Below are 27,560 nucleotides of genomic sequence, written 5' to 3'. Positions count from 1 at the left end.
CAGCAGAATCTCTCACTTTGGTCACTCACAGAACGCAGACCAATCCTCACCAATTACAGAATAAAGGACCAAAATTAGAAAAGGAAACACTGAGAAATCACATTCTCTGTAAGTAGTACAGCATAGAAGAAATAAAAATAAAAAGGGATTATCTATTGTAGGGTGCAAAATACAAGATCACTTTCTACCCCTACATAAAACCCACAAATACTTTATCTGGATACCCAAGAAAAGTTAAAAACTTGTGGGACAACAGTGAGCTGTATTTTCAAAGTAATTAGACTAACAAAGTAACATAGAGGCATAGTTTCAAAGCACTTACTTATAAAGTTACTTTAAGTGCTTTGAAAATGAGTCCCGTTGACTCCAGTCAACTTTTTTCTGGAACATAACCATAGAGGCATGGTATGGTTGCATTTTCAATGTGCTAACCAAAATAGTGATCAGTTTAAAACATCATTTGGGGAATTTATATCTTCAGAGAAAAAGCCTCAATCACTGGCGGATATATTATATATTTTAATAGGAGCCGTGTGAAGCATCTAACTCCATCCAGCTAGACTTTATCATTGGCAGAAGATTAGTATAAAAACAGAGGGTTTTTAGGTTTTTATACTAATCTGTCTTTTTTTCGAATCTTACTTTTTCTTTTTAATTTTATAATATCTCAAGCTGTCACGTTTTCAAAGCTGGACACTGGGTTTGTGAGCCCTTGGACCACTGCCAAGGAGCGGCAGTGGCAGGCAAAACCACCCACGCTAGAGACAGGGCAGATCTCTGACAAACAGTTAGGCTTCACCTGCACCTGGCCACTTTCCACCAAGAGTTGAGCTCAAGGCTTCAGGTGGCCAGCAGGACTTACTGGACAGGGCAGGACTGGCTAACAGCTAGGCAGCACAGGGACAGCAAGGTAGGGAAAGGATAGGCTAAAGGACAGGACTGAAAGCTGCGAGCAGCCACTGAAACAGGGAACAAACACAGCTAGACAGGAGACTGAACTGTAAGCTGCAAGCAGCCACTGAAGCAGGGAACAAACACAGATAAACCCAGAACTAGACAAAGACATACAAACAAGACACAAGACTGGGAAACAAGCAGTACCCTAAACTAAACATAGACTAACTAGAACAGGCAAGACTTCAGGCAAGAACTAGAGCAAGGAAACAAACTCAGGCTGAAGTGCAAAAGCACCAACATACCAGGGCATTAGACACAATGCAAAGGCAGAGAGGTTCCAAATGGCTAATAAGCCCAGTAGCAGCTGAGCTTCAGCTGCAGCAATCATCAGGCAGCTACGGGTGCAGTGCAGGGTCAAACAAAACAAGCAAGTCTGGCAGCCTGGAAGATCCGGACTGGACTGCGCTGAAATCTGGAACGGGTGACAACACACAGACAATCTAATGCAGCCAGCACACAGAGACAGAGACAGAACTAACTCACAAAGAACAGACAGAAGCCAGCTCAGAAGCTGACCACAGGAAATACGGTGAGTCGGAGAGGGGTCACGGCCACATACGTGACACAAGCATTTCAAAATTCCCCAAATCACCATGGATTTGTGATTTTTCTAACTACGGAAAGAGGAGCACTTATCTTTCATACGGACTAGCCGTTTCACCTTCGCTTCTTCAGGGAAGGCCAATAATTGCTTACTCTTAAAAATATAGTTATCACCAAAAATTCTCAATAATACCACATAGACTCTTATCTTGCCAACTGACGTACAGGTCATAATTACTGCTCACTCATTCTGGCCCCACTGTAATCTGCATTAGAAAATGGTGGCTACCATTGAAACTGACGCCGAGACATACATAGTAGAGTGCCTTAAAACAAGGTTGACCATTCAATTCTATTATTTAACCCTTCCGGTTCTACCGACTTCAAATTGAAAATCCATCTTTGTTCCCTTTGGGTGAGTCTTTTATCTGTATCATCTCCTCTTTTCGTAGGTAATACTCTATCTATGACTACGCATTGAAAATCTTCCAAAGTGTGTTGAAACTTTATGCAGTGTGTTGTTAAAGGGGCAGTCAAGTTTTTGTGTTATATGTTAAATCTATGCTCATTCATACCACTTACACTTTTTTACACGGACACTGTAAAGTGTAGATCACGTAATCTGATGTGCAATCTGTACAATACTTTTAATCATACTTCTTTCTATCAACAGGGTTCATAAATACTATACATTCTTTCATAATGTTGCATGATTTACACTGCCCACATTTACTATGTTTTCCTGTGTGCACCATTTCCTCCTCTGCTGATAATGTCCGTATGAAAAATAAGTGCGCCTCATTCCGTAGTTAGACAAATCACAAATCCATGGTGGATTGGGAAATTTTGCAATGCTTGAGATAGTAACATAGTAGATGATGGAAGAGAAAGCCCTGTACGGTCCATCCAGTCTGCCCAACAAGATATGTGCTACTTTATGTGTATAACGGACCTTGATTTGTATCTGCCATTTTCAGGGCACAGACCGTAGAAGTCTGCCCAGCACTAGCCCTGCCTCCCACCACCGGCTCTGCCACCCAATCTCCGCTAAGCTTCCGAGGATCCGTTCCTTCTGAGCAGGATTCCTTTATGTGTATGAATTCCGTTACCGTTTTCATTTCCACCACTCCCGCGGGAGGGCATTCCAAGTCAGTGTGTAGCTAGACACTGAAGGAGAAGGACATACTACAGGAGGCTCTGTGGTTGGAGGAAGGGAGGGGAGCAAGGCCTAGCTCCCTTCCCAGCCATGAGGCAGGGCTCTGGGGAGCGCTCCTCAGGGCAGGGCCCGGCTCGGGAAACGGCCGGGCCCAGCTACCAGGAGAGACGGAGAAGCAGCTCTCAGCCGAGCCTGGCCCCTGGGAGAAGAGAGCGGAGTCCCCTGGACCGTGGAGCCTCGAGGTCCAGGGGGGACAGTAGACCCAGCACCCCTCCCATGACCCAGCGGTTACCGGGTAAGGAGCACGAAGAGCATGGGAGAGGGGAGGCAGAGGGTGAGAGTCCCGCAGGCCCAGAAAGTGGCAGAACAGAGGATGGAAGAGGGTCAGGAGCTTCAGCCGGTGCTGGACCCGTTGTACAGTGAGGATGAGTGGTCTGAGGAAGAGGAGGAGGAGGGGGTAGGGCAGCTGGGAAGCAGCAGCCCTGATTCTTCAGCCAGAGGTATCGTGGACAGGGTGAGGAGGATTGAAGCCCTGGGGAAGGAGGTGGAAGTGCTGGGAAAAAAACTAAACAGGGCTAGAACCCTGCAGAAGTTGGCCCCAGCAGCACAGAAGAGTCTGTATGGAAAGGAAGAAGCTCGTTTGAGAAAGCAGCTTTGCCTGAAAATAAAGGTGTTGGACTCCCTGAAGAAGGGCTCTGATAACCCTTTAAGGGAACTTTATATTACCAGGGAAAGATTTCAACCCAGGACAGTGCCAAACCAGAATCAGCCAGAGGAAACAGAAGAGTTGGTATCTGAGGATTGTTTTACAAAACACCAGGTTGCAGTAGATAATGTGGTGGGGACAAGCAGTCAAGACACTTTACAATTTATGAAGAATCTAGCAACTCAGAACCCTGCAAACCTTACCTTAGAGGCAGCTGCCAGGGAAGAGAGGGAAGGAGTTGAAGAGACCTCAGGTGGTGCTGCAGAGAATATGGCTGAAAACACAATGGAGTTGGAACTCAGTCAGCCTACATATTCTGCTGTCTTTGAAACTGAGGACGGTGACTTGGGGTTTTGTGTTATTTCACAAAAAGTGCCTGCACTACCCAACAGTGATGCAGGCAACAGTTTGACAGGGAAGGTGAACACTGGAAAGCAAGCTGGAAAGCATACTGACATTGGGAGTGTGGACACTAATGAACAGCAGGTCTTAGGGCTGCAGACACAGGTGAGCTTAGTTAGCTCCCTGATTGAGGCACCAGGTTTACAGCCACAAGTGGTGGATTCAGTAGCACAACCAAGCTCAGGGAATCCCCAGCACAGAAGGGAAGAGGAGATAAACTCTGGCTCTGTAAAAACTGTAAGCAGCCTCACGCGGGACCTGCTGGTGCAGGGAGAACAGAGCTCTCCTCAGAGTGTATCAGCAGTCTCTCTGACAGAAGATATTGCTGGGGGATCTGCAGCCCAGGCAGAGGGAGCTCACTCCCAGGGAAGCATTGTGAAAGCTAAGGACTGTTCAGAACTGGTTATAGATTCCAGGGGGCTCAGTTCTCTGGGCACTGACTGTGGGCAGGGGGGAGGGGGAGGGGATGATGTTCAGGATATGTTGATTTGTGATGTGAGGGAGGGGGGTAAGGGGGAAGGGGCAGAGGGTTTGGGGAACTGTTCTGTTGGTGAAAAGGTTGGTGAACGGGTTGCTGTTCCAGTTTGTGGAAGGGGGGAGGGGGTTGATGGGGAGATGGTAAGGGAAGGTAAAGGGGGTGGGCAGGATCAGCAGGTGGGGGGGAAGGGATCTTCAGGCAAGGAAGGGATAAGCTCAGGGAGGAGGGGAAGTCAGTGGAGGCAGGGTCAGCCCTCCTTTGCAGATGTGGTTAATAGGGAAGGAGGAAGAGGGAAGGGGCAGTTTTCCTTTAGTAATAACACAGATGCTGGGTTCAGGGGAGGTAGGGGTGATGGGCAACCGCCCAAGAGAAGGAATGTGGTCCAAATCAAGTGGGTGGGGGAGGGGGGAATGCCTTCACGTGATACAGTGTTGAAACTAGTTTTGGAGTTAGGGTTTGTCCCAGAAGACCTCTATGCCTGTATTCATCCAGTTAATCTCCCAGAATACGATGTCAGTTTTCTGACCCAGAGAGGCATGGAGGTCTTCTGGGAAAAGTATGAGGGGGTAAGAGGAAGGGGGGATTGGAAATGTTATAGGGTAGTTCCCATCAGTCGGCCAGATCTGGTGCAGGTGACTCTGCTAGTCCGTAACGAGTCCATCTCAGGGGCAGACTTGGCCTTTTGGCTGCACAGGTATGCCGAGTTGAGGACTCCATTGACCAAGCTCCCGGATCCAAGTAGAGTCTGGGCGGGGGGGTGGGGGGCTTTGGTTAAACTTCACCAGGTAGGGCAGGTAGTACAACACATTCCTTCAGCGGCTTTTATTGGAAGGGACAGAATCCTGTGTTTTTACAAGGGACAGCCAAGACAATGTTTTCGGTGTGGGTCTTTCCGCCATTTTAGCATGTCCTGCCCAGTACAGCAATGTGCTAAGTGCGGATCGAAAGATCATCCCACCGAAGAGTGTTCTTCGATCAGGTGCAATCTTTGTGGTGGTCTGGGGCATGCCTTCCGGGACTGCCCTAGGGCGTCGCATAATGGGGGGAGGGAAGAGGGGGGGAGGGAAGAGGAGGTGCAGGAGGAGGGGGTGGGGGGAGGGGGGGTTCAGGGTCGGGATCAGGGGGCAAGGGGGGCACAGAGGGAGGTTGTGGAGGTGGGGGTTCCAGAGGCAGCAGCACAGGTGAGGAAACAGGGGCAAGGGCTGGAAGGGGTAGATGAGTGGGCCCAGGTCCCCAAGAAGCAGAGGGGGGTGAAGGGGAAGGGTAGAGGGATTTCAGGGGGGTCAGGAGAGGGGACTCGGCAAGAGAGGGAGACAGGAAACCGGTTTCAGGTTTTGGCAGAGGAGGAGGAGGTGGTGGAAGAAGAAGGGGAAGGGGTCGGTGGGGTTGTGGGGGGAGGGGAGGAAGGAAAGAGGAAATTAGAGGGGGTGGAGGGAGAGGGGGGTAAGCGTAAGAAGAAGGGGGGAAGGTTAGGAGGATGGAGATTAGTGTGGATGGTGGGGGCGGGTTGGACGGGGAGGGGGGAAGAGGGGGGGCAGGAGAGGGGGAGAAGCTTATGAGGCGATCAGATAGAATTCGAGCTCTACAGGGGAAGGATCACGGGAGTGAGAGGGGGAAGGTTCAGGGGGTGGGAGGGGATCAGAGGGGGGAGGGGGGGCAAATAGAGGAAGGAGGGCGGGGGGGTTTGTCTTTGTCTGAAGAGGAGGGGGGGTTGGATGAGTCTAAGAAGAAGAAGGGAAGGAAGAAGGGAGGGGGGGAGGGGGTGGGGAAGGAGGGAGGTTTTGAAGCCGGGGTTAGGGATTGGGCGGAGGAAGAAGTGGTTGAAGAAGGGGTCTGGGCTGTAGGTAGGGGTGATGTGAAGGAAGCAGTTCAGCAGGAAGAGGTTGGGAGACAGTCATCTTTACCTACATAATGGCAGGTATTATATTATTATTTGCCTCTCTGAATGTGGCGAGTGTGGCCTCCCAGAGGGCGCAATGTTTGGCCTTTGAGGGCCTCTCCATGATCCAGGCAGACTGTTTCCTAATCCAGGAGACACGCTTGCAAACTATGGAGGCGATCAGGCGTGCGAGGAGGGCCTGGAGATGGGGGCCTTCGGTTTGGGGCTTGGCAGGGGACAGGTATGGGGGGGTAGGGATATTATTTAAAACACATAAGGTACAGATTCAAAGGGTGATGGAATTAGGAGTAGGGAGGTGTTTGGTGGTGGATGTTTTGTGGCACGGGGTGGCTTCCCGGATTATTAATGTTTATGGGCCACAAAGTAAGAGGGAACGTTCACGGTTATTTGGTAAAATTAAACCTTATTTATACACGGCACGTCAGGTGGTTTGGGGGGGGGATTTTAACACCATTTTGAGGAAACAGGATAGTGGAGGAAGGGCAGCGCAGGTGAGGTATGATGGGATACGGCTAGCTGGGATAATGAAAGGGGCAGGGTTGGTAGATGTGCACCTTGAATTTTCACCAGAGGTGGAGGGTTTCACATTTGCACGGGGACAGTGTAGGAGCAGGATAGACAGATTTTTGGTCCGGGAAGGGGCATGCGTTCAGGGGCCCAGGTTGGTGGACGTGGACTTCTCGGACCATAAACTGGTGTTGGTGGAGGTGTGGGCAGGGCATAGGCCGGGGAGGGGGTTATGGCGGCTTAACCTGAAATGAGTTACCGATGAGAAGGTCAAGGAGGAATATCGGGCCTTTTTGGGTGACCAGCTTTCGATCCAGGGTATTTTTCCCTCCATTGGAGAGTGGTGGGAGTTAGTGAAGAGGCGGACGAGGTTTTTTTTCACCCGTCAAGCTCGGAGAGAAGGAAGGGAGAGAACTCGGCTGGGGACTGCCATTAAGAAACGAAGGGACTATCTACTCTCCAATGGAGGGAGAAAGGAGGATATTCTGGATTTGCAGGAGCAACTTGAAAAGGTCCAGTATGATCGATATGCCTCCTTGGTCTATGAACGGGACTTTGGGAAATTGGTCAGCCCAGACCCATTTATGTGTTGCAAGGAGCGGAGGGAGCATAGGATTGTGGGGGGTTTAAGGGACATGGGAGGGGTAGTTCAGGTGTCGAAGGAGGGGATTTTAAAGGTGGTGGAAGAGCACTTTGCACGTTTTTTTTTCAGATAAGCAAGTGGATAAGGAAGTGATGGGTCACTATATTGCGGGGACACCGGGGGTGGGAAGGGGGGGGCCCATCTCTTCAGGCCCTGTTGCGCCCCTGGTCTCTGGGGGAGGTAGAAGAGGCCATTGGGGCCTTAAGGAGGAAGACAGCACCAGGGCCAGATGGACTCACAACAGAGTACTATCAGGCATTTAAGCACCTTCTGGCCCCAATCCTGCTGCAAGTCTGGGAGGCTGCACGTCAGCAGGGGGTTTTACCCCAATCCCTGACCGAGGCGGCGTTGATTCTTCTGAGTAAGGGAAAAGATCCAGAGTCCTTGGCCAACTGGCGTCCGATTGCCCTGCTCAATGGTGATCGGAAGATATTCGCGCATATGCTTCTGAATAGGATGAAGGAGGTGGTGGGGGGGGGTGTTGGCAAGTTCACAGGCCTGTGGGATTAAGGGGAGGGGGGTTCTGGAGGCAGCGGCTTGGGTAAGGGAAGGTGTGGAACATAGTCGGGGGGAAGGAAGACTAATGGTGGCATTAGATCAGGATAAGGCTTTTGACAGGGTACAGTGGGCGTTTCTTTGGCAGGTTTTAGAGCACTATGGGTTTCCTAGGGATTGGGTGGCTCAATTACGTTTATTGTACACGAGGGCACGGTGTTTTCCCCTGGTGAACGGTTGGAAAGGGAATAGGTTCGGGGTGACAGCAGGGGTGCGGCAGGGATGTCCTTTAAGCCCGGTACTTTATGCTTTTGCAATTGATCCCTTTGTTAGGTGGTTAGAGCAGGGAGGGAAGGAGGGACTTCGGGGGGTGGAGGTGTGTACAGGGTCTCAATTAAGGGTGGTGGCTTACGCTGATGATGTCACGGTGTGGGTGGCGGACACAACAGAGGGGGAGAAATTGAAAGGGGTCATTTCTGGGTACTCACAGGCTACAGGGGCTTTGATAAACTTCCAGAAAAGTCAGAGTCTGTGGGTGGGTCCTCCAGGGGGCTCTTTTGATTTGGGAGGGGAGTTTCCGGAGGCCATTAGCAGACTGCGGGTATTAGGGGTATATTTTGAACAGGGGGATTATGCAACCTTTAATTGGCAGCGGTGCATACAGGGAGCTAAGGAAAAGGTTGACAGATGGAAAGGGTGGAGGATGTCCATGACTGACCGGGTTCAGCTGATTAAATCTCACCTGGTGCCTATGTTTTTGTTTATCAGTTATATTTGTTTGTTGCCAGTGCATTGTTATACCACCCTATATAGTGTTTTTTTTCAGATGTTGTGGGGGAATCGGCTGAACCCGGTCAAGCGTAACATCACATACTTGGCCCGGGAAGAGGGGGGGGTAGGGATGGTAAACCCTGTACTTTTCTTTAGCTCCCTGTTTATTCAGTTTAACCTGGGACGGGCACTGGACAGAGATCCGCCAGGATGGGCAGGTAGCGTTCTGTCTTGGTGGGAGAGATTCTGGCTCCCGTGGAAGTTGGGAAGGAGGGTGGGGGTGGTAAGGAAGGGGGCTCCGGACCAGGTTGGGTACTATAGGCCCTTAGTTCGGCTGGTACGAGTTTGGGGAATTTTGGCAGAGGAAATAAAGACAGGGAGGAGGGAGGTATGGGTGGAACGGGTGAGGTCCCAAACATTCTCATCGCCCCTGGTACTGAAGGATGCACCTGGTCCAGTGCTGAGGCAGGGCTTGCGGTTGGTGGCCTCACGGAGGATCCCGCCGAAATACAGAGACATTGCTTGGCTGTCTTTTCACGGGAAATTGTATGTCAGAGGGAATATTAACTACAGGAATGTGCAGGAACGGGATTGCCCAAGGGGGGAGTGCGTGGGGAGGGAATGCCCCTTTACACGAATGGTATGTGGCAGGGTAGCAGCATTATTACACATCCCGAGTTTTAATTCATATTCATATGCAGATTGGGTTTACGGGCGGCAGGGGGGAGGTGGGGGGTTAGATCCGGTGACGGAGTTCCTCATCTCGGTGATACTCCGGTTTAGCCTCTGGATGGCTCGGTGTGGGGTCTCCTTGCACCAGGACTACCGATCAGCCGACAGCGTTAGTTGGGAGGTGGTTCGGGCGGTCCAGGGGGTAGCCCAGTGGGAACGGGTGGCGGAGGGGATAGCAAGAACCAATGTTTGGTGGAGGCATGTGCACTTGAAACCTCCATAGAGGGGTTGGACAGTTTATTTTGAATTGGCTTCGAGTTTTATTTGAATTTTATGTTCATTTAATTTCATTTTAGGATGGGTGGGGGTTGACAGTGTATATAGGTAGATAGGTGGATTTAAGGTGGGGGACTTGTTTGTATATATTTGGTTTGGGGTTATATGTTTCTGTATGGCTTTGCGTTTCTTTTTTAATAAAAGAGTTCTCCAAGTATCCACCACTCTTTCCGTGAAAAAATACTTCCTGACATTTTTCTTGAGTCTGCCCCCCTTCAATCTCATTTCATGTCCTCTAGTTCTACCACCTTCCCATCTACGGAAAAGGCTCGTTTGCGGATTAATACCTTTCAAATATTTGAACGTCTGTATCATATCACCCCTGTTTCTCCTTTCCTCCAGGGTATACATGTTCAGGTCAGCAAGTCTCTCCTCATACTTCTTGTAAAGCAAATCCTGTACCATTTTTGTAGCTTTTCTTTGCACCGTTTCAATTCTTTTTACATCCTTAGCAAGATACGGCCTCCAAAACTGAACACATATACTCCAGGTGGGGCCTCACTAACGACTTATACAGGGGCATCAACACCTCCTTTCTTCTGCTGGTCACACCTCTCTCTGTACAGCCTAGCAACCTTCTAGCTACGGTCACCGCCTTGTCACACTGTTTCGTCACCTTCAGATCCTCAGATACTATCACCCCAAGATCCCTCTCCTCGTCTGTACATATCAGACTCTCACCACCTAACACATACATCTCCCGTGGATTTCTACTCCCTAAGTGCATCACTTTGCATTTCTTCGCATTGAATTTTAATTGCCAAACCTTAGACCATTCTTCTAGCTTCTGCAGATCCTTTTTCATGTTTTCCACTCCCTCCCGGGTGTCCACTCTGTTACAAATCTTAGTATCATTCGCAAAGGCAAACTTTACCTTCTAACCCTTCGGCAATGCCACTCACAAATATATTGAACAGAATCAGCCCCAGCACCGATCCCTGAGGCACTCCACTACTCACCTTTCCCTAATCCGAGCGAATTCCATTAACCACCACCCTCTGTCATCTGTCCGTCAACCAGTTCCTAATCCAGTTCACCATGTCGGGTCCTATCTTCAACCTGTCAAGTTTATTCAAGAGCCTCCTGTGGGGAACCATATCAAAAGCTTTGCTGAAATCTAAGTAGATTACGTCTATAGCATGTCCATGATTTAATTCTCCAGTCACCCAGTCAAAGAATTCAATGAGATTTGTTTGGCACGATTTACCTTTGGTAAAACCATGTTGTCTCGGATCTTGTAACTTATTGGCTTCCACGAAATTCACTATCCTTTCCTTCAGCATCGCTTCCATTACTTTTCCAATAACTGAAGTGAGGCTTACCGGCCTGTAGTTTCCAGCTTCTTCCCTATCACCACTTTTGTGAAGAGGGACCACATCCACCGTTCTCCAATCCCACAGAACCTCTCCCGTCTCCAAAGATTTATTAAACAAATCTTTAAGAGGACCCGCCAGAACCTCTCTGAGCTCCCTTAATATCCTGGGGTGGATCCCCTCCGGTCCCATGGTTTTGTCCACCTTTAGATTTTCAAGTTGTTCATACACACACTCTTCCGTGAACGGTGCTCTATCCACTTCATTCTCATATGTACTTTTGCCAATCAATCTTGGTCCTTCTCCAGAATTTTCTTCTGTGAAAACAGAATAAAAGTATCTGTTTAGCAAATTTGCTTTTTCTTCATCATTATCTACATAGCGGTTCGCCACATCTTTCAGTCTCACAATTCCCTTTTTTGTCTTCCTCCTTTTACTAATAAGTACATAAGTAATGCCACACTGGGAAAAGACCAAGGGTCCATCGAGCCCAGCATCCTGTCCACGACAGCGGCCAATCCAGGCCAAGGGCACCTGACGAGCTTCCCAAACGTACAAACATTCTATACATGTTATTCCTGGAATTGTGGATTTTTCCCAAGTCCATTTAGTAGCGGTTTATGGACTTGTCCTTTAGGAAACTGTCTAACCCCTTTTTAAACTCTGCCAAGCTAACCGCCTTCACCACGTTCTCCGGCAACGAGTTCCAGAGTTTAATTATGCGTTGAGTGAAGAAACATTTTCTCCGATTTGTTTTAAATTTACTACACTGTAGTTTCATTGCATGCCCCCTAGTCCTAGTATTTTTGGAAAGCGTGAACAGATGCATCACATCCACCTGTTCCACTCCACTCATTATTTTATATACCTCTATCATGTCTCCCCTCAGCCATCTCTTCTCCAAGCTGAAAAGCCCTAGCCTCCTTAGTCTTTCTTCATAGGGAAGTCGTCCCATCCCCGCTATCATTTTAGTCGCCCTTCGCTGCACCTTTTCCAATTCTACTATATCTTTCTTGAGATGCGGCGACCAGAATTCAACACAATACTCAAGGTGCAGTTGCATCATGGAGCGATACAATGGCATTATAACATCCTCACACCTGTTTTCCATACCTTTCCTAATAATACACAACATTCTTTTCGCTTTCCTAGCCGCAGCAGCAGCACACTGAGCAGAAGGTTTCAGTGTATTATCGACGACGACACCCAGATCCCTTTCTTGGTCCATAACTCCTTGCATGACGTAGCTATAATTCGGGTTCTTTTTTCCCACATGCATCACCTTGCACTTGCTCACATTAAACGTCATCTGCCATTTAGCCGCCCAGTCTCCCAGTCTCGTAAGGTCCTTCTGTAATTTTTCACAATCCTGTCGCGAGTTAACGACTTTGAATAACTTTGTGTCATCAGCAAATGTAATTACCTTGCTAGTTATTCCTATCTCTAAATCATTTATAAATATATTAAGAAGCAGCGGTCCTAGCACAGACCCCTGAGGAACCCCACTAACTACCCTTCTTCATTGTGAATACCGCCCATTTAACCCCACTCTCTGTTTCCTATCCTTCAACCAATTTTTAATCCACAATAGAACATTTCCTCCTATCCCATGACCCTCCAATTTCCTCTGTAGCCTTTCATGAGGTACATTGTCAAATGCCTTTTGAAAATCCAGATACACAATATCAACCGGCTCCCCTTTGTCCGGTTGATATTGTGTATTGTGTAATATACCTGAAGAAATTTTTGTCACCCCTTCTTACGTTTCTAGCCATTTGTTCTTCCGCTTGTGCTTTCGCCAGACGTATCTCTCTCTTGGCTTCTTTCAGTTTCATCCGGTATTTCTCTCTGTGTTTCTCTTCTTGAGTTTTTCTGTATTTCAGGAATGCCAACTCTTTAGCCTTTATTTTCTCAGCCACTTGCTTGGAGAACCATATCGGTTTCCTTTTCCTCTTGCTTTTATTTACTGTCCTTACATAAAGGTTTGTGGCCTTATTTATAGCTTCTTTCAGCCTGGACCACTGTCTTTCCACCTCTCGTATGTCCTACCAGCCCATCAGCTCCTTCCTCAGGTATTCCCCCATTTTACTAAAGTCAGCATGCTTGAAATCCAGGACGTTGAGTTTTGAGTGGCTGCCCTCCACTTCAGCTGTCATATCAAACCAAACTGTTGGATGGTCTCTGCTGCCCAGGTGGGCACCCACTCGGACATTTGACACACTATCCCTATTTGTGAGCACCAGATCCAGCGTCACTCCCTCCCTTGTGGGTTCAGTCACCATTTGTCTGAGCAGAGCACTTTGAAAAGACAATCTCTCTACTTCTTTCCGATTCCGCAGATGGAATCTTCCAATCTACATCCGGCAGATTGAAATCTCCCAGCAACAGAACCTCTCTCTTCTTTCCCAATTTTTGAATATCTGCGATCAGAACTTTATCTAGTTCCTCCATTTGAGTCGGAGGTCTGTAGACAACACCCACGTGGACAGAGGTTCTATCATCTCTTTTTAAGGTGATCCATATCGCTTCTTCCTTTCCCCATGTCCCTGTCATTTCAATTGCTGTGATATCATTTCTCACATACAGAGCTACTCCTGTGGCAGGAAAAAAACTCCTTGGGGAGAAATTAAGACAATATATTTCTAGGCATTTAAACTAGAAGGTGGGGGTGGCATATGGAGATATTATAAAATTAAAAATAAAAAAGAAGAAAAAGTAAGACTGGAAATTAGAAGACAGAAGATTAGTATAAAAACAGCGGTTTTTTAGGCCAATGATAGAATCTAGCTGGATGGAGCTAAATGCATGATAATGCTCCTATAAAAATATATAATATATCCGACAGTGACTGAGGCTTTTTCCTCTGCAGACATAAATTCCGCCATCTGAAACTAAACATGACCAAGACTGAGCTTCTTATCTTTCTCCCTAAACCAACCGCAGCTCATTCCCTATTCTCTATCTCTGTGGATAATACTCTTATCCTTCTTGTCATCAGCTCGTAACCTTGGGGTCATCTTCGACTCCTCTCTCTCCTTCTCTGCACAAATTCAACAGACTGCTAAAACCTGTCGTTTCTTTCTCTATAATATCACCAGAATTCGTCCTTTCCTTTCTGAACACACTACCAGAACCCTTAAGTACATAAGTATTGCCATACTGGGACAGACCAAAGGTCCATGAAGCCCAGCATCTTGTTTCCAACAGTGGCCAATCCAGGGCACAAGTACCTGGCAAGATCCCAAAAATGTTGCTTATCCTAGAAATAAGCAGTGGATTTTCCCCAAGTCCATTTTAATATGATCCATGGACTTTTCCTTTAGAAAGCCATCCAAACCTTTTTTTAAACCCTGCTAACCTAACCGCATTTTCCACATTCTCTGGCAGCAAATTCCAGAGTTTAATTACACACTGAGTGAAGAAAACTTTTTTCTGATTAGTATTAAATTTACTACTTTGTAGCTTCATCACATTCCCCCTAGTCCTAATATTTTTGGCAAGAGTAAACAAATGAGACCCAATATCCTAAATGACCAGATGATCACTGGAGGGAATCAGGGATGACTTCCCCTTACTCACCCAGTGGTCACTGACCCCCTCCCACCCCCCAATAATGTGATTAAAAACATTACTTACCAGCCTCTATGCCAGCCACAGATGCTATACTCAGGTCCATTAGAACAACATGCCGGTCCCTGGAGTAGTCTAGTGGTGGGTGCACTGTAGACAGGTGGACCCAGGCCCATACCTCCTCCTACCTGTTGCATGTGGTGGAAACTGTGAGCCCTCCAAAACTAACCAGAAACCCACTGTATCCACATATAGGTACCACCTTTACCCATAAGGGCTATTGTAGTGGTGTGCAGTTGAGGGTAGTGGGTTTTAGGGGGACTCAGATAAGATAAGGAAGCAACAGTGAGATATCTACATTTATTTAAAGTTCACTGCAGTGCCCCGTAGGCTGCCCCATTGCTCTCCTGGAATGACTGAGGAGCCAGTATACTAAAAGTGCTGGCCTCTCCTACATCCCAATGGCTTGATTTTCTACGTTTTCACTTGGACTTTTTTTTTTTTTTTTTTGAAAATGGTACAAAAAAACAAAAAAAAGTACCAAGCACAAAACCTTGTTTAAAACGGTATTTAAAAACAAAAAGATATATGTTTTCCTTTTCTTGAAAATGACCTTCTTTCCTATTCGGATTTTGGACGTTTTGTGCAAAATGTCCAAAGTCTGACTTAGACATCATATCAAAAATGCCCCTTTCTGCCTGCTAACTCATGTCATCCATCTGAACATATTAAATACTATCAAGCACTTGTTGAAACATGTAAGAGATTTCTTAAAAACTTTTGTCTTGTTTGATAGTTGTGGTTTGTTTTATTGTCATTCTGTATGTTATTGCTTGTACCCCACCTAGAATTTTTGAGATAGAATGGGTTATAAATTTTTAAATAAATGCCCACTCGTTCACTCACTCCGCATCTGGACTAGATTACTTCACACTTTGTAACCAAGATCAGGCCACTTACTTATTCAATTATATATATAATCTGTCTTCAATTAGTAGCGGGATGATGGAATGATTTTGTAAATCGGGTGGGTAGAATTAGTTAATATATTGGATTTCATGTCTTTGTTAATGGCCACACTTCTTACCTTTCTTTTCTTACCAGAAAATTGGTTTCTTGCCTTCTGCTGGGAAGGAGCAGGAGATTGTCTGGGTGTGTATGGAGAAAGCAGAACCTTTCCAGGACATTAAGTGGAAGACCCTCACTTTCCAGCCCCCTGACATACAGGACACTCCCAAGTATGGTAAGTTTGTGGATTTGATTCATGCTTTCCATGTCTAGGGCAGTTTGAGTCTGGCCATGGGTAACCATTGACATGAACCACAAGATTTAAATTAAACGTGTGAATTTGAGCAGTCTGAGGTTCTGCAAGGTCAACTTCCCAGAAGCAATTTAATCTCCAATCTAGAGTTGGACAGCCATGCTATTTAAGTGGGCAGGTAGCATACATTTAATGAAGACGCATATATATTTGTACCATTGTTCTATCTTTTTCAGCTACTGTTAATTCGGTCCTGGTCGCACTTTTACAAAACTGAACAGCTACGTGTCTAATTTTACTTGGCTCTATGTTAACAAATATTAATTAAAACGTTCAATTTGTGGAGAGCATAGCTTTTGCCAGATCCCAGCCTGTATTGTTGGGCATCAAAACTTTCTAAGAGAATGGGCAAATTAAAGGGAGACCATGATTGATGGTCTACAGAGACATCCCTGCCTGGAGATATTGAACTGGGAACTCTCCTTTTCAAGATACAGATGAATAGGCTGGTCTAGCCTACTTTTTATACATCCTTCAGATTAGGATACCTAACACTTCAGTATGTTATGGTAAGGGAGCATGGTCTGGGAGCGTTTGGTTAAGACTATGGAGGGGCCAAAATATGGATGTCCAACTCTGCTCAGTTTGTAAATGCCACTCTCTGTCCTTCACAGATGGGCTTACCTGTGAGAGTCTTCTGCTGCTGCCATGCCATCCTCTGGAAGGAAGACTGTTTCCTCTCATTGTCAGTCCCCATGGTCAGTCACTTCCTGGGAGCATTACTAGCACACAGGGCACATGAGACAGATTACTGGTGCAAGGAAGTAATTGTGAATTTACTAGTGCAGGGGATGTAGCTGAAAGGCAATCAGCACAGGAGCATGTGAGGCATATTTATAAGTAATGTCTGTTATATAGATTCTCTTATTGAATGGAAGTTATAGAACATTGTTATTGTTATTGTATTGAATTTGGATGTTTGTCACCCTTAAAACTCAAATAAAATTTACTTAAATAAAAAAACAAACAAACACGTGTTAGGGAATGAGGAACAATGAGTACAGCGCCCAATGTCATTTTTTTCTTGAAATACTTCCAGCCTAAAATGTCTTTTTCTCTTGAAATATCTGAAGCCTAAATTGTAACAATGTACTTGATCTCTTGATGGAAGTCGCACTGAACACAGTATGGGAATGATTGCGACTAATAAGAAATAAAGTAAAGTAAAAATAAAATAAAATACTGGGTTTCAACCCCCCACCCCCATGATCCCTCTACTGGTTCTGTCCCCTCTATCCCCCCCCCCCCCCCCCCACCACCACACACACACACACAGGCCTCGTATTGGTTCCCATCCTTGGCCACAGTTCCTATCCCCACCCCTACCATAAGTCTATCATCGTCTCTTGCATTCTCAGTCCTTGCTCAGTCCTTGCTCATGCTGTATGTTCCTTTGCAGGAGGTCCACACTCCAGCTTTGATGCCTCATGGCAGTTGTTTGCAGCTGTCTTTTGCCAGCTTGGCTTTGCTGTTCTGATGGGTGAGTATCACTGATGCCTGTGCTGTGCCCCTTTTGTGAGCCAACATTTCAGTTCTCTCATTTCTATTGTACCCAGTTAGTGCACCACATTCTCACATCCGCCCATCCCTTCTTACCAGTTGGCTATTGCTGTGTCTCACTATTGCTGAGAGGGTAAATTGTAGATAAGCTACCAGAAATAGCCACAGTTTGTACCTCCAGGACTGGTTAGCACAAGGATATGAGATGGCTGGAATATTGCACAACAGACTGAAATTGGATCAGGAAGTAGGTGTAAGAAGAAAAGGGGAGGAGCTGTGCTATAACTAAAAAAAAAAATGCCAGGGTCAGTATTCAGAAGAATTTCCTTAGTTTGCCAGATAAATGTTACATGTTTAAAGCCCAGGATATTTAAAAACAATCTCTTGGTCAAAGTATCAGCCTGCCTGTCTGACATTGCTGCCTGGATGTCTCAGCACCATCTGAAACTAAACATGACCAAGACTGAGCTTCTTATCTTTCCACCTAAACCAACCTCTCCTCTTCCCCCATTCTCTATTTCTGTAGATAACACTCTCATCCTTCCTGTCTCATCAGCTCGTAACCTTGGGGTCATCTTCGACTCTTCCCTCTCCTTCTCTGCACATATTCAGCAGACTGCTAAAACCTGTCGTTTCTTTCTCTATAATATCACCAAAATTCACCCTTTCCTTTCTGAGCACACTGCCAGAACCCTCATCCACACTCTTATCACCTCTCTCTTAGACAATTGCAACTTGCTTCTCACAGGTCTCCCACTTAGCCATCTCTCTCCTCTTCAATCTGTTCAAACTTCTGCTACATGACTAATATTCCACCAATGTCGCTATGCTCATATTAGCCCTCTCCTCACTTCACTGGCTTCCTAACCGTTTCCGCATACAGTTCAAACTCCTCTTATTGACTTATAAGTGCATTCACTCTGCAGCTTCTCAGTACCTCTCCGCTCTCATCTCTCCCTACACTCCTCCCCGGGAACTCTGTTCACTGGGTAAACCTCTCTTATCTGCACCCTTCTCCTCCACGGCTAACTCCAGACTCCGTTCCTTTTATATGCCTGGAATAGACTTCCTGAGCTGGTACGTCAAGCTCCATCTCTGGCTGTCTTCAAATGTAAGCTAAAAGCCCACCTTTTTGATGCTGCTTTTAACTCCTAACCCTTATTTACTTGTTCAGAACCTTTATTTTATCATCCTCACTTTAATATTCCCTTATCTCTTATTTTTCCTGTCTGTCCTAATTAGATTGTAAGCTCTGTTGAGCAGGGACTGTCTCTTCATGTTCAAGTGTACAGCGCTGCGTACATCTAGTAGCACTATAGAAATGATTAGTAGTAGTAGTACATATCAATATCCAGCTAAAAGTTATCCATTTTTTTGTTACATTTGTACCCCGCACTTTCCCACTCATGGCAGGCTCAAAGCGGCTCCAATTAGAAGTCAGAGGTGTGGTGTCAGGTTAGCTTAGATTTACCAGTGGTGGGCCTTCTTGTCTGTAGGAAGAACCATGGAGTAGTGGAGGAGTAGCCTAATGGTTAGTGCAGCAGGCTTTGAGCCTGGCGACCTGGGTTCCCCCTGCAGCTCCCTCTGACCTTAGGCAAGTCACGTAAACCTCCATTGTCCCAGGTACAAAAACATAGATTGTGAGCCCTCTAGGGAAAGAGAAAGTATCTGCGTATAAAGTGTACAGCACTGCATACATCTAGTAGTGCTATAGAAATGATTAGTAGTAGTAGTAACCATGCTGTCCCCACCCCCCCATCTTTTGTGTTTCTTTATGGGATGGATGTTCGCTCCCATTTTTAGTCCTGGCTGGACCCAGTCCAGACAGCAGGGGGGGACAGACACAGAAAGCCACCACCAGCCAAAACATACAATTACTGCTGTGTGTAAATACGCTCATTACTGGTCTCACAAAACAGAAAGTATCTGCGTGAGGGAGCTAACTTGTGGCAGTGCATGTGGGTGCTCATTGCATTAAAATGAAGGCATAGGTGTAGTTTGAGTGTTTCATTTGGGGGGGGGGGGCAAAGGATGGGGCAGAGCATATTAGCATATTCATTTGCATATATGTGTATTCAAATGCTAATATGGAGGAAGGAAGGAAGGGAAAAAGAGCTGGCTTTTGGGGGGAATAACCACAATGAATATGTATGAGATATCAAGCCAGCTCTTTCTCCCTCCCTTCCTTCCTTCTTTCCTCCTTACCCAGCACTCCCTCTTCCTCTCCAATAGTATTTCCCCACCCCCTTTCCCATACCATGCCAGTGTTGACCTTAGAAATGCATAGGCTCTATATGTAGATCCTTCAAGAGGTAGTGTGTCATGATTTAAGCTCTACACCCTTTCTGATGTTTTGGTGCCACCTCACTAAGTATATGAAGCTATCACAGATACTCTGCTATCAAATACCAGATAGTCTCAATATATACAAAGCAGAGTTTTTTTGTCTATGAGGGAAAAGTCTCAACCGCTACAGCTATATTCTATACACCTTAGTGTTCATTTTATAGCCTGTAGAAAAAGTCATCATAGACTTGAAAAACCCTCAATTTTTTACTTATATAGAATTTTTATTTGCTTTATCAAAAAGTAAAATCACTTATCTTGCCAAATGTTCATTTGAAAAGGCGCTTAGTCCAATTAGATCATGAAAATGCAATGGTTCCTACGGTTCCGTTTCGAATCTCTTCATCAGGGAACCTCCTTGCACCTAAAATACTGCGCCAAAATGGCTAAATCAAAGCGGGAAAATTTCAGATAATATATTCTGATGATGCATTCTTACACTTTTATAAACTTATGTTATAGTAATAATACCTCACAGACAAATCATGTCATCGTACCTTTGTTCAAATTCTGGATTAGTTTTCCTCTGAGGAAGATCGTGTCTTCTATGAAGAAATTTATTGGCGTCCTCACCTGACTTTGCTCTACGAATTAAAAGGGAGCTCTGCCCAATCCTGCGTTGGAACGTCATGTACTGCACCTATGACTCAGTCCAATCACTGACTGATACGTCACAGCTAGACAGAATGGTTTGATAAATTAGAAGGGCGCCTTTTATCATTTACAACTTATGTGTGAAAAAATGTGTATATATATCTATAGTCAGCGCTATCCATGAAATTGTGAAATAGAATTGTAGAATTATAGAAAAGCTCCCCATTGTACGGTCACATTTAAACCCAGGGGTTCCAAAGTATTTAATCTGTGGATCCATCGTTGCTCGGCTTGTAACAGCTGTCTACTGCGATCTCCACCTCTGATGTGTTCTGTCACATGGTCTATCACTGAACATTGAAAATGTCCAAAATTGTGTTTAAATTCTTTGCAATGGGAGACTAAAGGAGCTCCTACTTTTAAAGAGTTAATACATGACTTGTGTTCACTCAATCTTGTTTTTAAACTCCTATCTGTCTTGCCTAAGTATAATTTATTGCACGGACATTTCAAAAAATATATCACATGATCAGTCTTACATGTAGTAAAATGTCTGCGTTTATACACTTTATTGTCTGATGGATTGCAAAAATTATCACCTTCTATCATCATATCACAAAACGGACAAGATCCACATTTTGTATGAGATCCGTCCTGGATTTTAGTTCTGGAAACGATGTCAGCTGGACATAATAGTTCTTTTAAATTGCGTTCTCTTGAAAAAGCTATTTGTAGCTCCGATTTGTTGAACATAGAGTGTTGTTGTACAATGTCCCAATTTTTTCTGACTAGGTTGGCCACCTCTTCCCCGCCCTTCTGATATTTTATAACGAACGTCTGTTTACGATTTCTATCATCATCCCTTGATCTTGCATTGTTAGATAATAATAACGATCTGTTGTTATATTTCGCTCTGGTGAATGATCTCTTCAATACATGTGTTGGATAACCTCTCTGATGCAGCGTATGGGCCAATCCCTTGGCCTGCTGTTTAAAAAGGTTGTCATCTGAACAGATTCTTTTGTACCTCAAAAACTGTGAGAAAGGTAAACTGTCTTTTAATGATCTGGGATGACAGCTGTTATATTGTAACATGGTATTTTTATCTGTAGATTTTTTAAAGACAGTAGTTTGGAAAACACCTGCTGTTAATTTGATGTCCACATCCAGAAAGTGGATGTTGGAGGTTGAGCTCTCGCTTGTAAACTGTAAAGCTGGATTTACAGAATTCAACCAGATGACAAATTGTTTCAAAGTATAGTCATCACCTCTCCAAAGGAGGAAAATGTCATCAATAAATCGTTTCCAAATCAGTATAGAATCTGTCCACACGTGATTCTGGAGATATTTGTCCTCAATGCGTGCCATTTTGGCGCAGTATTTTAGGTGCAAGGAGGTTCCCTGATGAAGAGATTCGAAACGGAACCGTAGGAACCATTGCATTTTCATGATCTAATTGGACTAAGCGCCTTTTCAAATGAACATTTGGCAAGATAAGTGATTTTACTTTTTGATAAAGCAAATAAAAATTCTATATAAGTAAAAAATTGAGGGTTTTTCAAGTCTATGATGACTTTTTCTACAGGCTATAAAATGAACACTCAGGTGTATAGAATATAGCTGTAGCGGTTGAGACTTTTCCCTCATAGACAAAAAAACTGTGCTTTGTATATATTGAGGCCACCTCACTAAGGCCAACACACAATCTCTCCACTGCAAAACGCTATACACAAACTTGTGCAAAAACACACTCATAGCCTTACTAAACCATAACAGCACTAATTCCAAGGACAGGACGAGCTACAACCTTATGCGTGAAAAGGTAGAACTGTAATCACACCAGGCTCTAAAACACCAATACACTACCCCGTGAAAAAAAAGCAAAACAAAAAGGGCTGCAAATACTACACGCTAGCAGCATACTGCACCTTGATCACACATGAAAAACACATGACACAAGGAACTACAAATCAAAAAATATGAAGGCAAAATACTGAACTGGAAAGTTAACTCAAGAAGTCAGACTCAGCATGCAGCAATACCAGAAAAATTGCAACTTACATTCAGAATACCATAGATGCACATTTCAAAAAGCTGACATATTCCAATTAATAAATTCTGAATAAAATACTTTTTTCTACCTTTGTTGTCTGATCATTAAGTTTTTCTATTCGCTTTGGTCCTAGTGTCTTCTGATTTATGCAGTGTCTTCTTTCCATTTGATATTTTTTCTCTCACCATGTCCACCATCCTCCTGTGTCCTTATGCGTCCTGTCTACCATCTGTAGCCCTGTCCCTATCCTTCCTCGAGTTTCAGTATCTGCCCTCAATGTGTTCCAAATCAGCCCTTAAACTCAGTAGTTTCCCTTCCATCCAGGGGCGTATCTGAACTGCGGCGGTAGGGGGGGCCAGGGCCAGAGAGGGGGGGCACATTATAGCCCCCCCCCCCGCCGCCGCCGCCGCCGCCATTGCCGATCCCCCTCCCCCCAGCCGCTGCCATTGCTAACCCTCCTCCTCCGTTGCTCGCCTACCTTCGCTGGCGGGGGACCCCAACCCCCGCCAGCCGAGGTCCGCGTCCTCCTGCCGCTGCCGGCTGCCTTTGGTCCTTTCATTCTTCCATTGAAGCTGGCGCCGACGAAAAAGTTTCTTTTGAATCTGACGTCGCTGCACGTTGCACGTTGTACGTGCAGGACGTCAGACTCAGAAACAATTTCTGAGTCTGACGTCCTGCACGTACAACGTGCAGCGACGTCAGACTCAAAAGAAACTTTCGTCGGCGCCAGCTTCAATGGAAGAATTAAAGGACCAAAGGCAGCCGGCAGCGGCAGGAGGACGCGGACCTCGGCTGGCGGGGGTTGGGGTCCCCCGCCAGCGAAGGTAGGCGAGCAACGGAGGGGGAGGGTTGGCAGCGGTAGGGGGGTCCAGGGCGAAATCTGCGGGGGCCCAGGCCCCTGAGGCCCCACGCAGATACGCCCCTGCTTCCATCCATATCCAGCATTTCTCCTCACTCTCCTCCATTCATGTGCATCTACTTCCTCTGTCTTCCCTCCCCTCCATCCATGTCCAGCATTTCTCCTCTCCCTTCCCCTCCATCCATGTGCATCTCCTTCTGTCTTTCCTTCCCTCCATCCTTGTCCAACATTTCTCCTCTCTTCCCTCCACTTCATCCATGTGCATCTCCTCCCTGACTAGGTTCTCTCTCCTCCCTCCCTCCGCTCCATGTCCAGCAACTCTCCATTCTCCCCTGCCCTCTCCTCCATCCACCCACATCCAGCAAATGTCCTCTCTCGCCTGACCCCTCCATTCATCCATCCATCCATGTTCAGCAATTCTCCTCTCTCCCCTGCCCTCTCCTCCATCTATATCCAGCAACTCTCCATTCTCCCCTGCCCTCTCCTCCATCCATCCATATCCCGCAATTCTTCTCCTACCCCTGCCCTCCGCTCCATGTCCAGCAACTCTCCATTCTCCCCTGCCCTCTCCTCCATCCATCTCCAGCAAATTTCCTCTCTCCCCTGTCTCCTCCATCCATCCATCCATGTCCAGCAATTCTCCTCCTTCCCCTGCCCTCCGCTCCATCCAGCAACTCTCCATTCTCCCCTGCCCTCTCCTCCCCTGCCCTCTCCTCCATCCATCTCCAGCACATTTCCTCTCTCCCCTTTCCCCTCCATCCATCCATTTCCAGCAATTCTCCTCCTTCCCCTGCCCTCCACTCCGTCCAGCAACTCTCCATTCTCCCCTGCCCTGCCCTCTCCTCCAACCATCCATCCATCTCCAGCACATTTCCTCTCTCCCCTTTCCCCTCTATCCATCCATTTCCAGCAATTCTCCTCCTTCCCCTGCCCTCCGCTCCATCCAGCAACTCTCCATTCTCCCGGGCCCTCTCCTCCATCCATCCATCCATCTCCAGCACATTTCCTCTCTCCCTTTTCCCCTCCATCCATCCATTTCCAGCAATTCTCCTCCTTCCCCTGCCCTCTGCTCCATCCAGCAACTCTCCATTCTCCCCTGCCCTCTCCTCCATCCATCTCCAGCAAATTTCCTCTCTCCCCTGTCCCCTCCATCAATCCCTGTTGTCCAGCAATTCTCCTCTCTCCCCTGCCCATGCCAACCCTGTTTCTGTCCATCCCCTTCCCCCTTCTATCCAGCATCTCCCCCCCTCTCTCTCCCCCTTCGCAGCATCTCCCAGTCCCAGCCATATGTAAAGAACGACAACGTGGATGCAGCAGATCACAGGTTTGCTTGCTGTATTTTAAGTGAACGGCGATGGCTGCGCGGGGGAGTGGAACAGTGATTAATCAAATGTCTTCTCTTCCTTACTTACAGGCTGGCTCACTTCCATTCTCCCGAAGTTGCAGCGACAAACGGGTGGGCAGCGCTGCGGTAGTAAAAGCAACAAAGAGCAGCTTCAACTCCGTGCTTCGCTTCCCTGCCCTCTCAGCGTCCCGCCCGAAAGGAATTGACATCAGAGGGAAGGCGGGACGCAGAAGGCAGGGAAGCGAAGCACGGAGTCGAACTTCGAAGCTGCTCCTTGTTGCTTTTACTACCGCAGTGCTGCCCACCCGTTTGTCGCTGCGACTTCGGGTAAAAGTCGCAGTTCCACGTTCCAGTCGTCGTCGTCGTTTGGGGGGGCAATGCCCCCCTCGCCCCCCCCCCCAGTCTACGCCCATGAATGAAGGGTAATGAGGACATTAACTATTCCTTTACAATGCACTGAAAGAAAGAGTGGCTTTTAACATGCATATGATGTGAGAAATGTTTTGCCAGGTCCAGGGCAGCATAGAAAGGTTGGTCAAGATTCAAGATGGCCGCACGTCTGAGGTGCTAGCAGGCTACACTCGATAGCTCTCTGAAAAAATCTCTTACGAGATGCCAAAAAGACGGGGCCGCCTTGCCTCCAATGCCCCACAACGGCAAACTCCTTCGCAAGACATCCGCCCGTTTCTTCAGACAGTGTGTACTCCAGCTACATCGGTGTTATCGATGTCGGACGGCAGTCCGCTGACTTGCATCGGAGTGAATGGAGGCCTGGAAGCTTCTCTAGGCCTAGAGCTGACGCTCAGCCCCGACATAAGGAAACCACCTCCACAACCTGCGGGTTACAGCACACCAACCGAGGCGTCTCTAAACCTGCTTCCCAAGAGTGGTGCAGGTGAACAGAGACAGGAGGGATTAGATCTGACCATTAGTGAGCTGAAGGCCCAGATGGGAATACCGTTAACACCTATTTCATCTAAGGTGGAGGAAGCTGTAAGTCTGAACTTGGAGAAAATACCGGAGAAAGAGGTACTACCCACACAATTTTTGTTTGATATAAATAAGCTAACTGAAGTAACACTAGACTCTCTTTGGACACTAATAGTTGGTTTAGGGAAATCACTTTCCCCACAGATACAAAAACTGAACCAGGACATGTTGACTCTTGAACAGAATACAAAAGTTTTGGACCTTAAAGTTGAAAAGGTAGAACAAATGGACAAAGAAATGGCTTTGGAAGTTAAAAAACTTCAAACTCAACAAGAGAGTATGATGAAAAATCTGGTTTTTCTGAGAAGAAAAACGGAAGTTCTTGAGAACTCTGTTAGGAGTAATAACCTTCGCTTCTTAAACTTCCCAAAACAATTGACTAAATATCCTAGAGAGATGTTAAAGAAATACCTAATAGAGATATTTGAAGTGGAAGAAGAGGTTGTTCCTGCCTTCTCTCAGGTTTATTACTTGCTATTATTAGAGCAAGATAGCCAGAAACAAGATTTGAATATATCTGATTTACTTGAGTCATCAGACAATGAACCTGTTATTCCAGCAACATTGATAGCGACGGTAGCATTGCCATCAGACAAGTTTTGGTTAATGAAAGTGTATTTTAAAAATAAGGACAAATTGTTTCTTGGTCAAAAAATAGAGATACAGATATTTCCAGACGTTTCTAGGGAGACGCAAAGAAGACAAAAACAATTTCTTTTGATGAAACCTGGTGTTCTTCAGCTGGGAGCAATTTTCTTTCTCAGGTTTCCATGCAAATGTGTGGTGAAATACCAATCGTTTAAATATGGGTTTTTTTTTGACCCAGCTCAGCTAACAACTTTCTTAGCGTCTAGGCAAAATAAAGAGATTTGAAAATGTCATCTTTCCTGAGATATAGATAATTATAACACCGAAACAGTGTAATCGGCAAACCCCTCAAACCAATGCCTTAAGATGTTTATTGAATATAATTCCATTTTCTTACATCTTGAATCATATTTTGTGGACGAGTGAGAATTTATGTTTTGTTCTTTAACTTTTTTACGTTCTTTAAAATTGTAATGGAAAATGTATCACTTTTCAACCAAGTTAATGCTTGATTGTAATTGTAAAATTGTTATAAATAAATAATTAAACAAAAAAAAGAAAGGTTGGTCAAGAGGATTTAGTGCCAGTTTTTAGGGTTTAAATAACAGTTTTGTCTTTTTTTTTCAGTGACCAGAACAAGTATCTGAAACTATAAAAGACAGACTGGAGATCAAAGCTCATGTGTGTGTGAACTTGCTAGCTTGTTCTATACATAAATATCAGCCTTGGAAAAATTTCCCCCCTGTTTACTAAGACGTGATAGTGCCTGGCAGTGCACTAATGCCAATACAGCCCACTTACTTTGAATGGGCTGTGTCGGCATTGCGACACGGTAGCCACTAGCGCAGCTTAGTAAACAGGGGGATTTATGTGCAAGAAATTTTTGTGAGGCTGATATTTATGTACTGAACAACATGGCTGGCATTTTTGTTTTGTTCGGACATATGCACTGTGAGCCACCCTCACCGCAGAATCTTTGAACACATGTGTCTGACAGTGTTCCCTTAATTAACACACAAGTCCAGGGTGCTTGAAATTAGCAACTCATTAGCTTACTTCATCATGCAATTTTAATTTTGTGTTAGAAGCCATGTGTTCAGCCATCTGCACACAGCTCTATCACATGGCTTTCGTTACCTGTGGTCTCCAGGTTCCTCGATCCTTTTCCGTCTCCTGAGTTTTCAGCTAGCTGTGATTCCTGATTTCCTGTGCCTGGGCTTGTGCTCCCCTGTTCTGGATCTGTCTACATTCCAGCTGGTTGTGTCTCATATATCTGTGGAATCCATGTCAGTTTTTATAAAATACTAGTGGCAGGTATGGACATTTGCAGCAGTCTAGAGTTAGTAGAAATGTCCATTTCAATATTTGTCAAGTACATGTGTAAATTATAGTGGTTTGTAATCCATGCACATTCTTTTTCACTCACCGATGCAGCACCCAAACTCCACCTGTGCACTCCCACTGGCAAAGTACAGATCATCATTTGTGTTGAATGGCATTTTTATAAGAGATAAT

The 27,560-nt window shown here is 45.9% G+C and overlaps 1 protein-coding gene across 2 annotated transcripts in view; it reads left to right on the top strand.

Moving 5' to 3' along the window:
* Positions 1–27,560, top strand: part of LOC115471609 (acylamino-acid-releasing enzyme-like) — a 342,862-nt gene that overhangs the window by 254,215 nt on the left and 61,087 nt on the right. For both annotated transcript variants that reach the window (XM_030205317.1, XM_030205316.1), the window contains exons 15-17: positions 15,554–15,692; positions 16,385–16,468; positions 17,170–17,250. In XM_030205317.1, coding sequence (XP_030061177.1) covers positions 15,554–15,692; positions 16,385–16,468; positions 17,170–17,250 — 304 coding nt within the window. The remainder of the gene's footprint in view (positions 1–15,553; positions 15,693–16,384; positions 16,469–17,169; positions 17,251–27,560) is intronic.

The sequence above is a fragment of the Microcaecilia unicolor genome, chromosome 6, assembly GCF_901765095.1.
Source record: "Microcaecilia unicolor chromosome 6, aMicUni1.1, whole genome shotgun sequence".
Lineage (NCBI taxonomy): Eukaryota > Metazoa > Chordata > Amphibia > Gymnophiona > Siphonopidae > Microcaecilia > Microcaecilia unicolor.
Note: the sequence above shows the minus strand (reverse complement) of the source record. Positions and strands in the feature narration are given on the sequence as shown.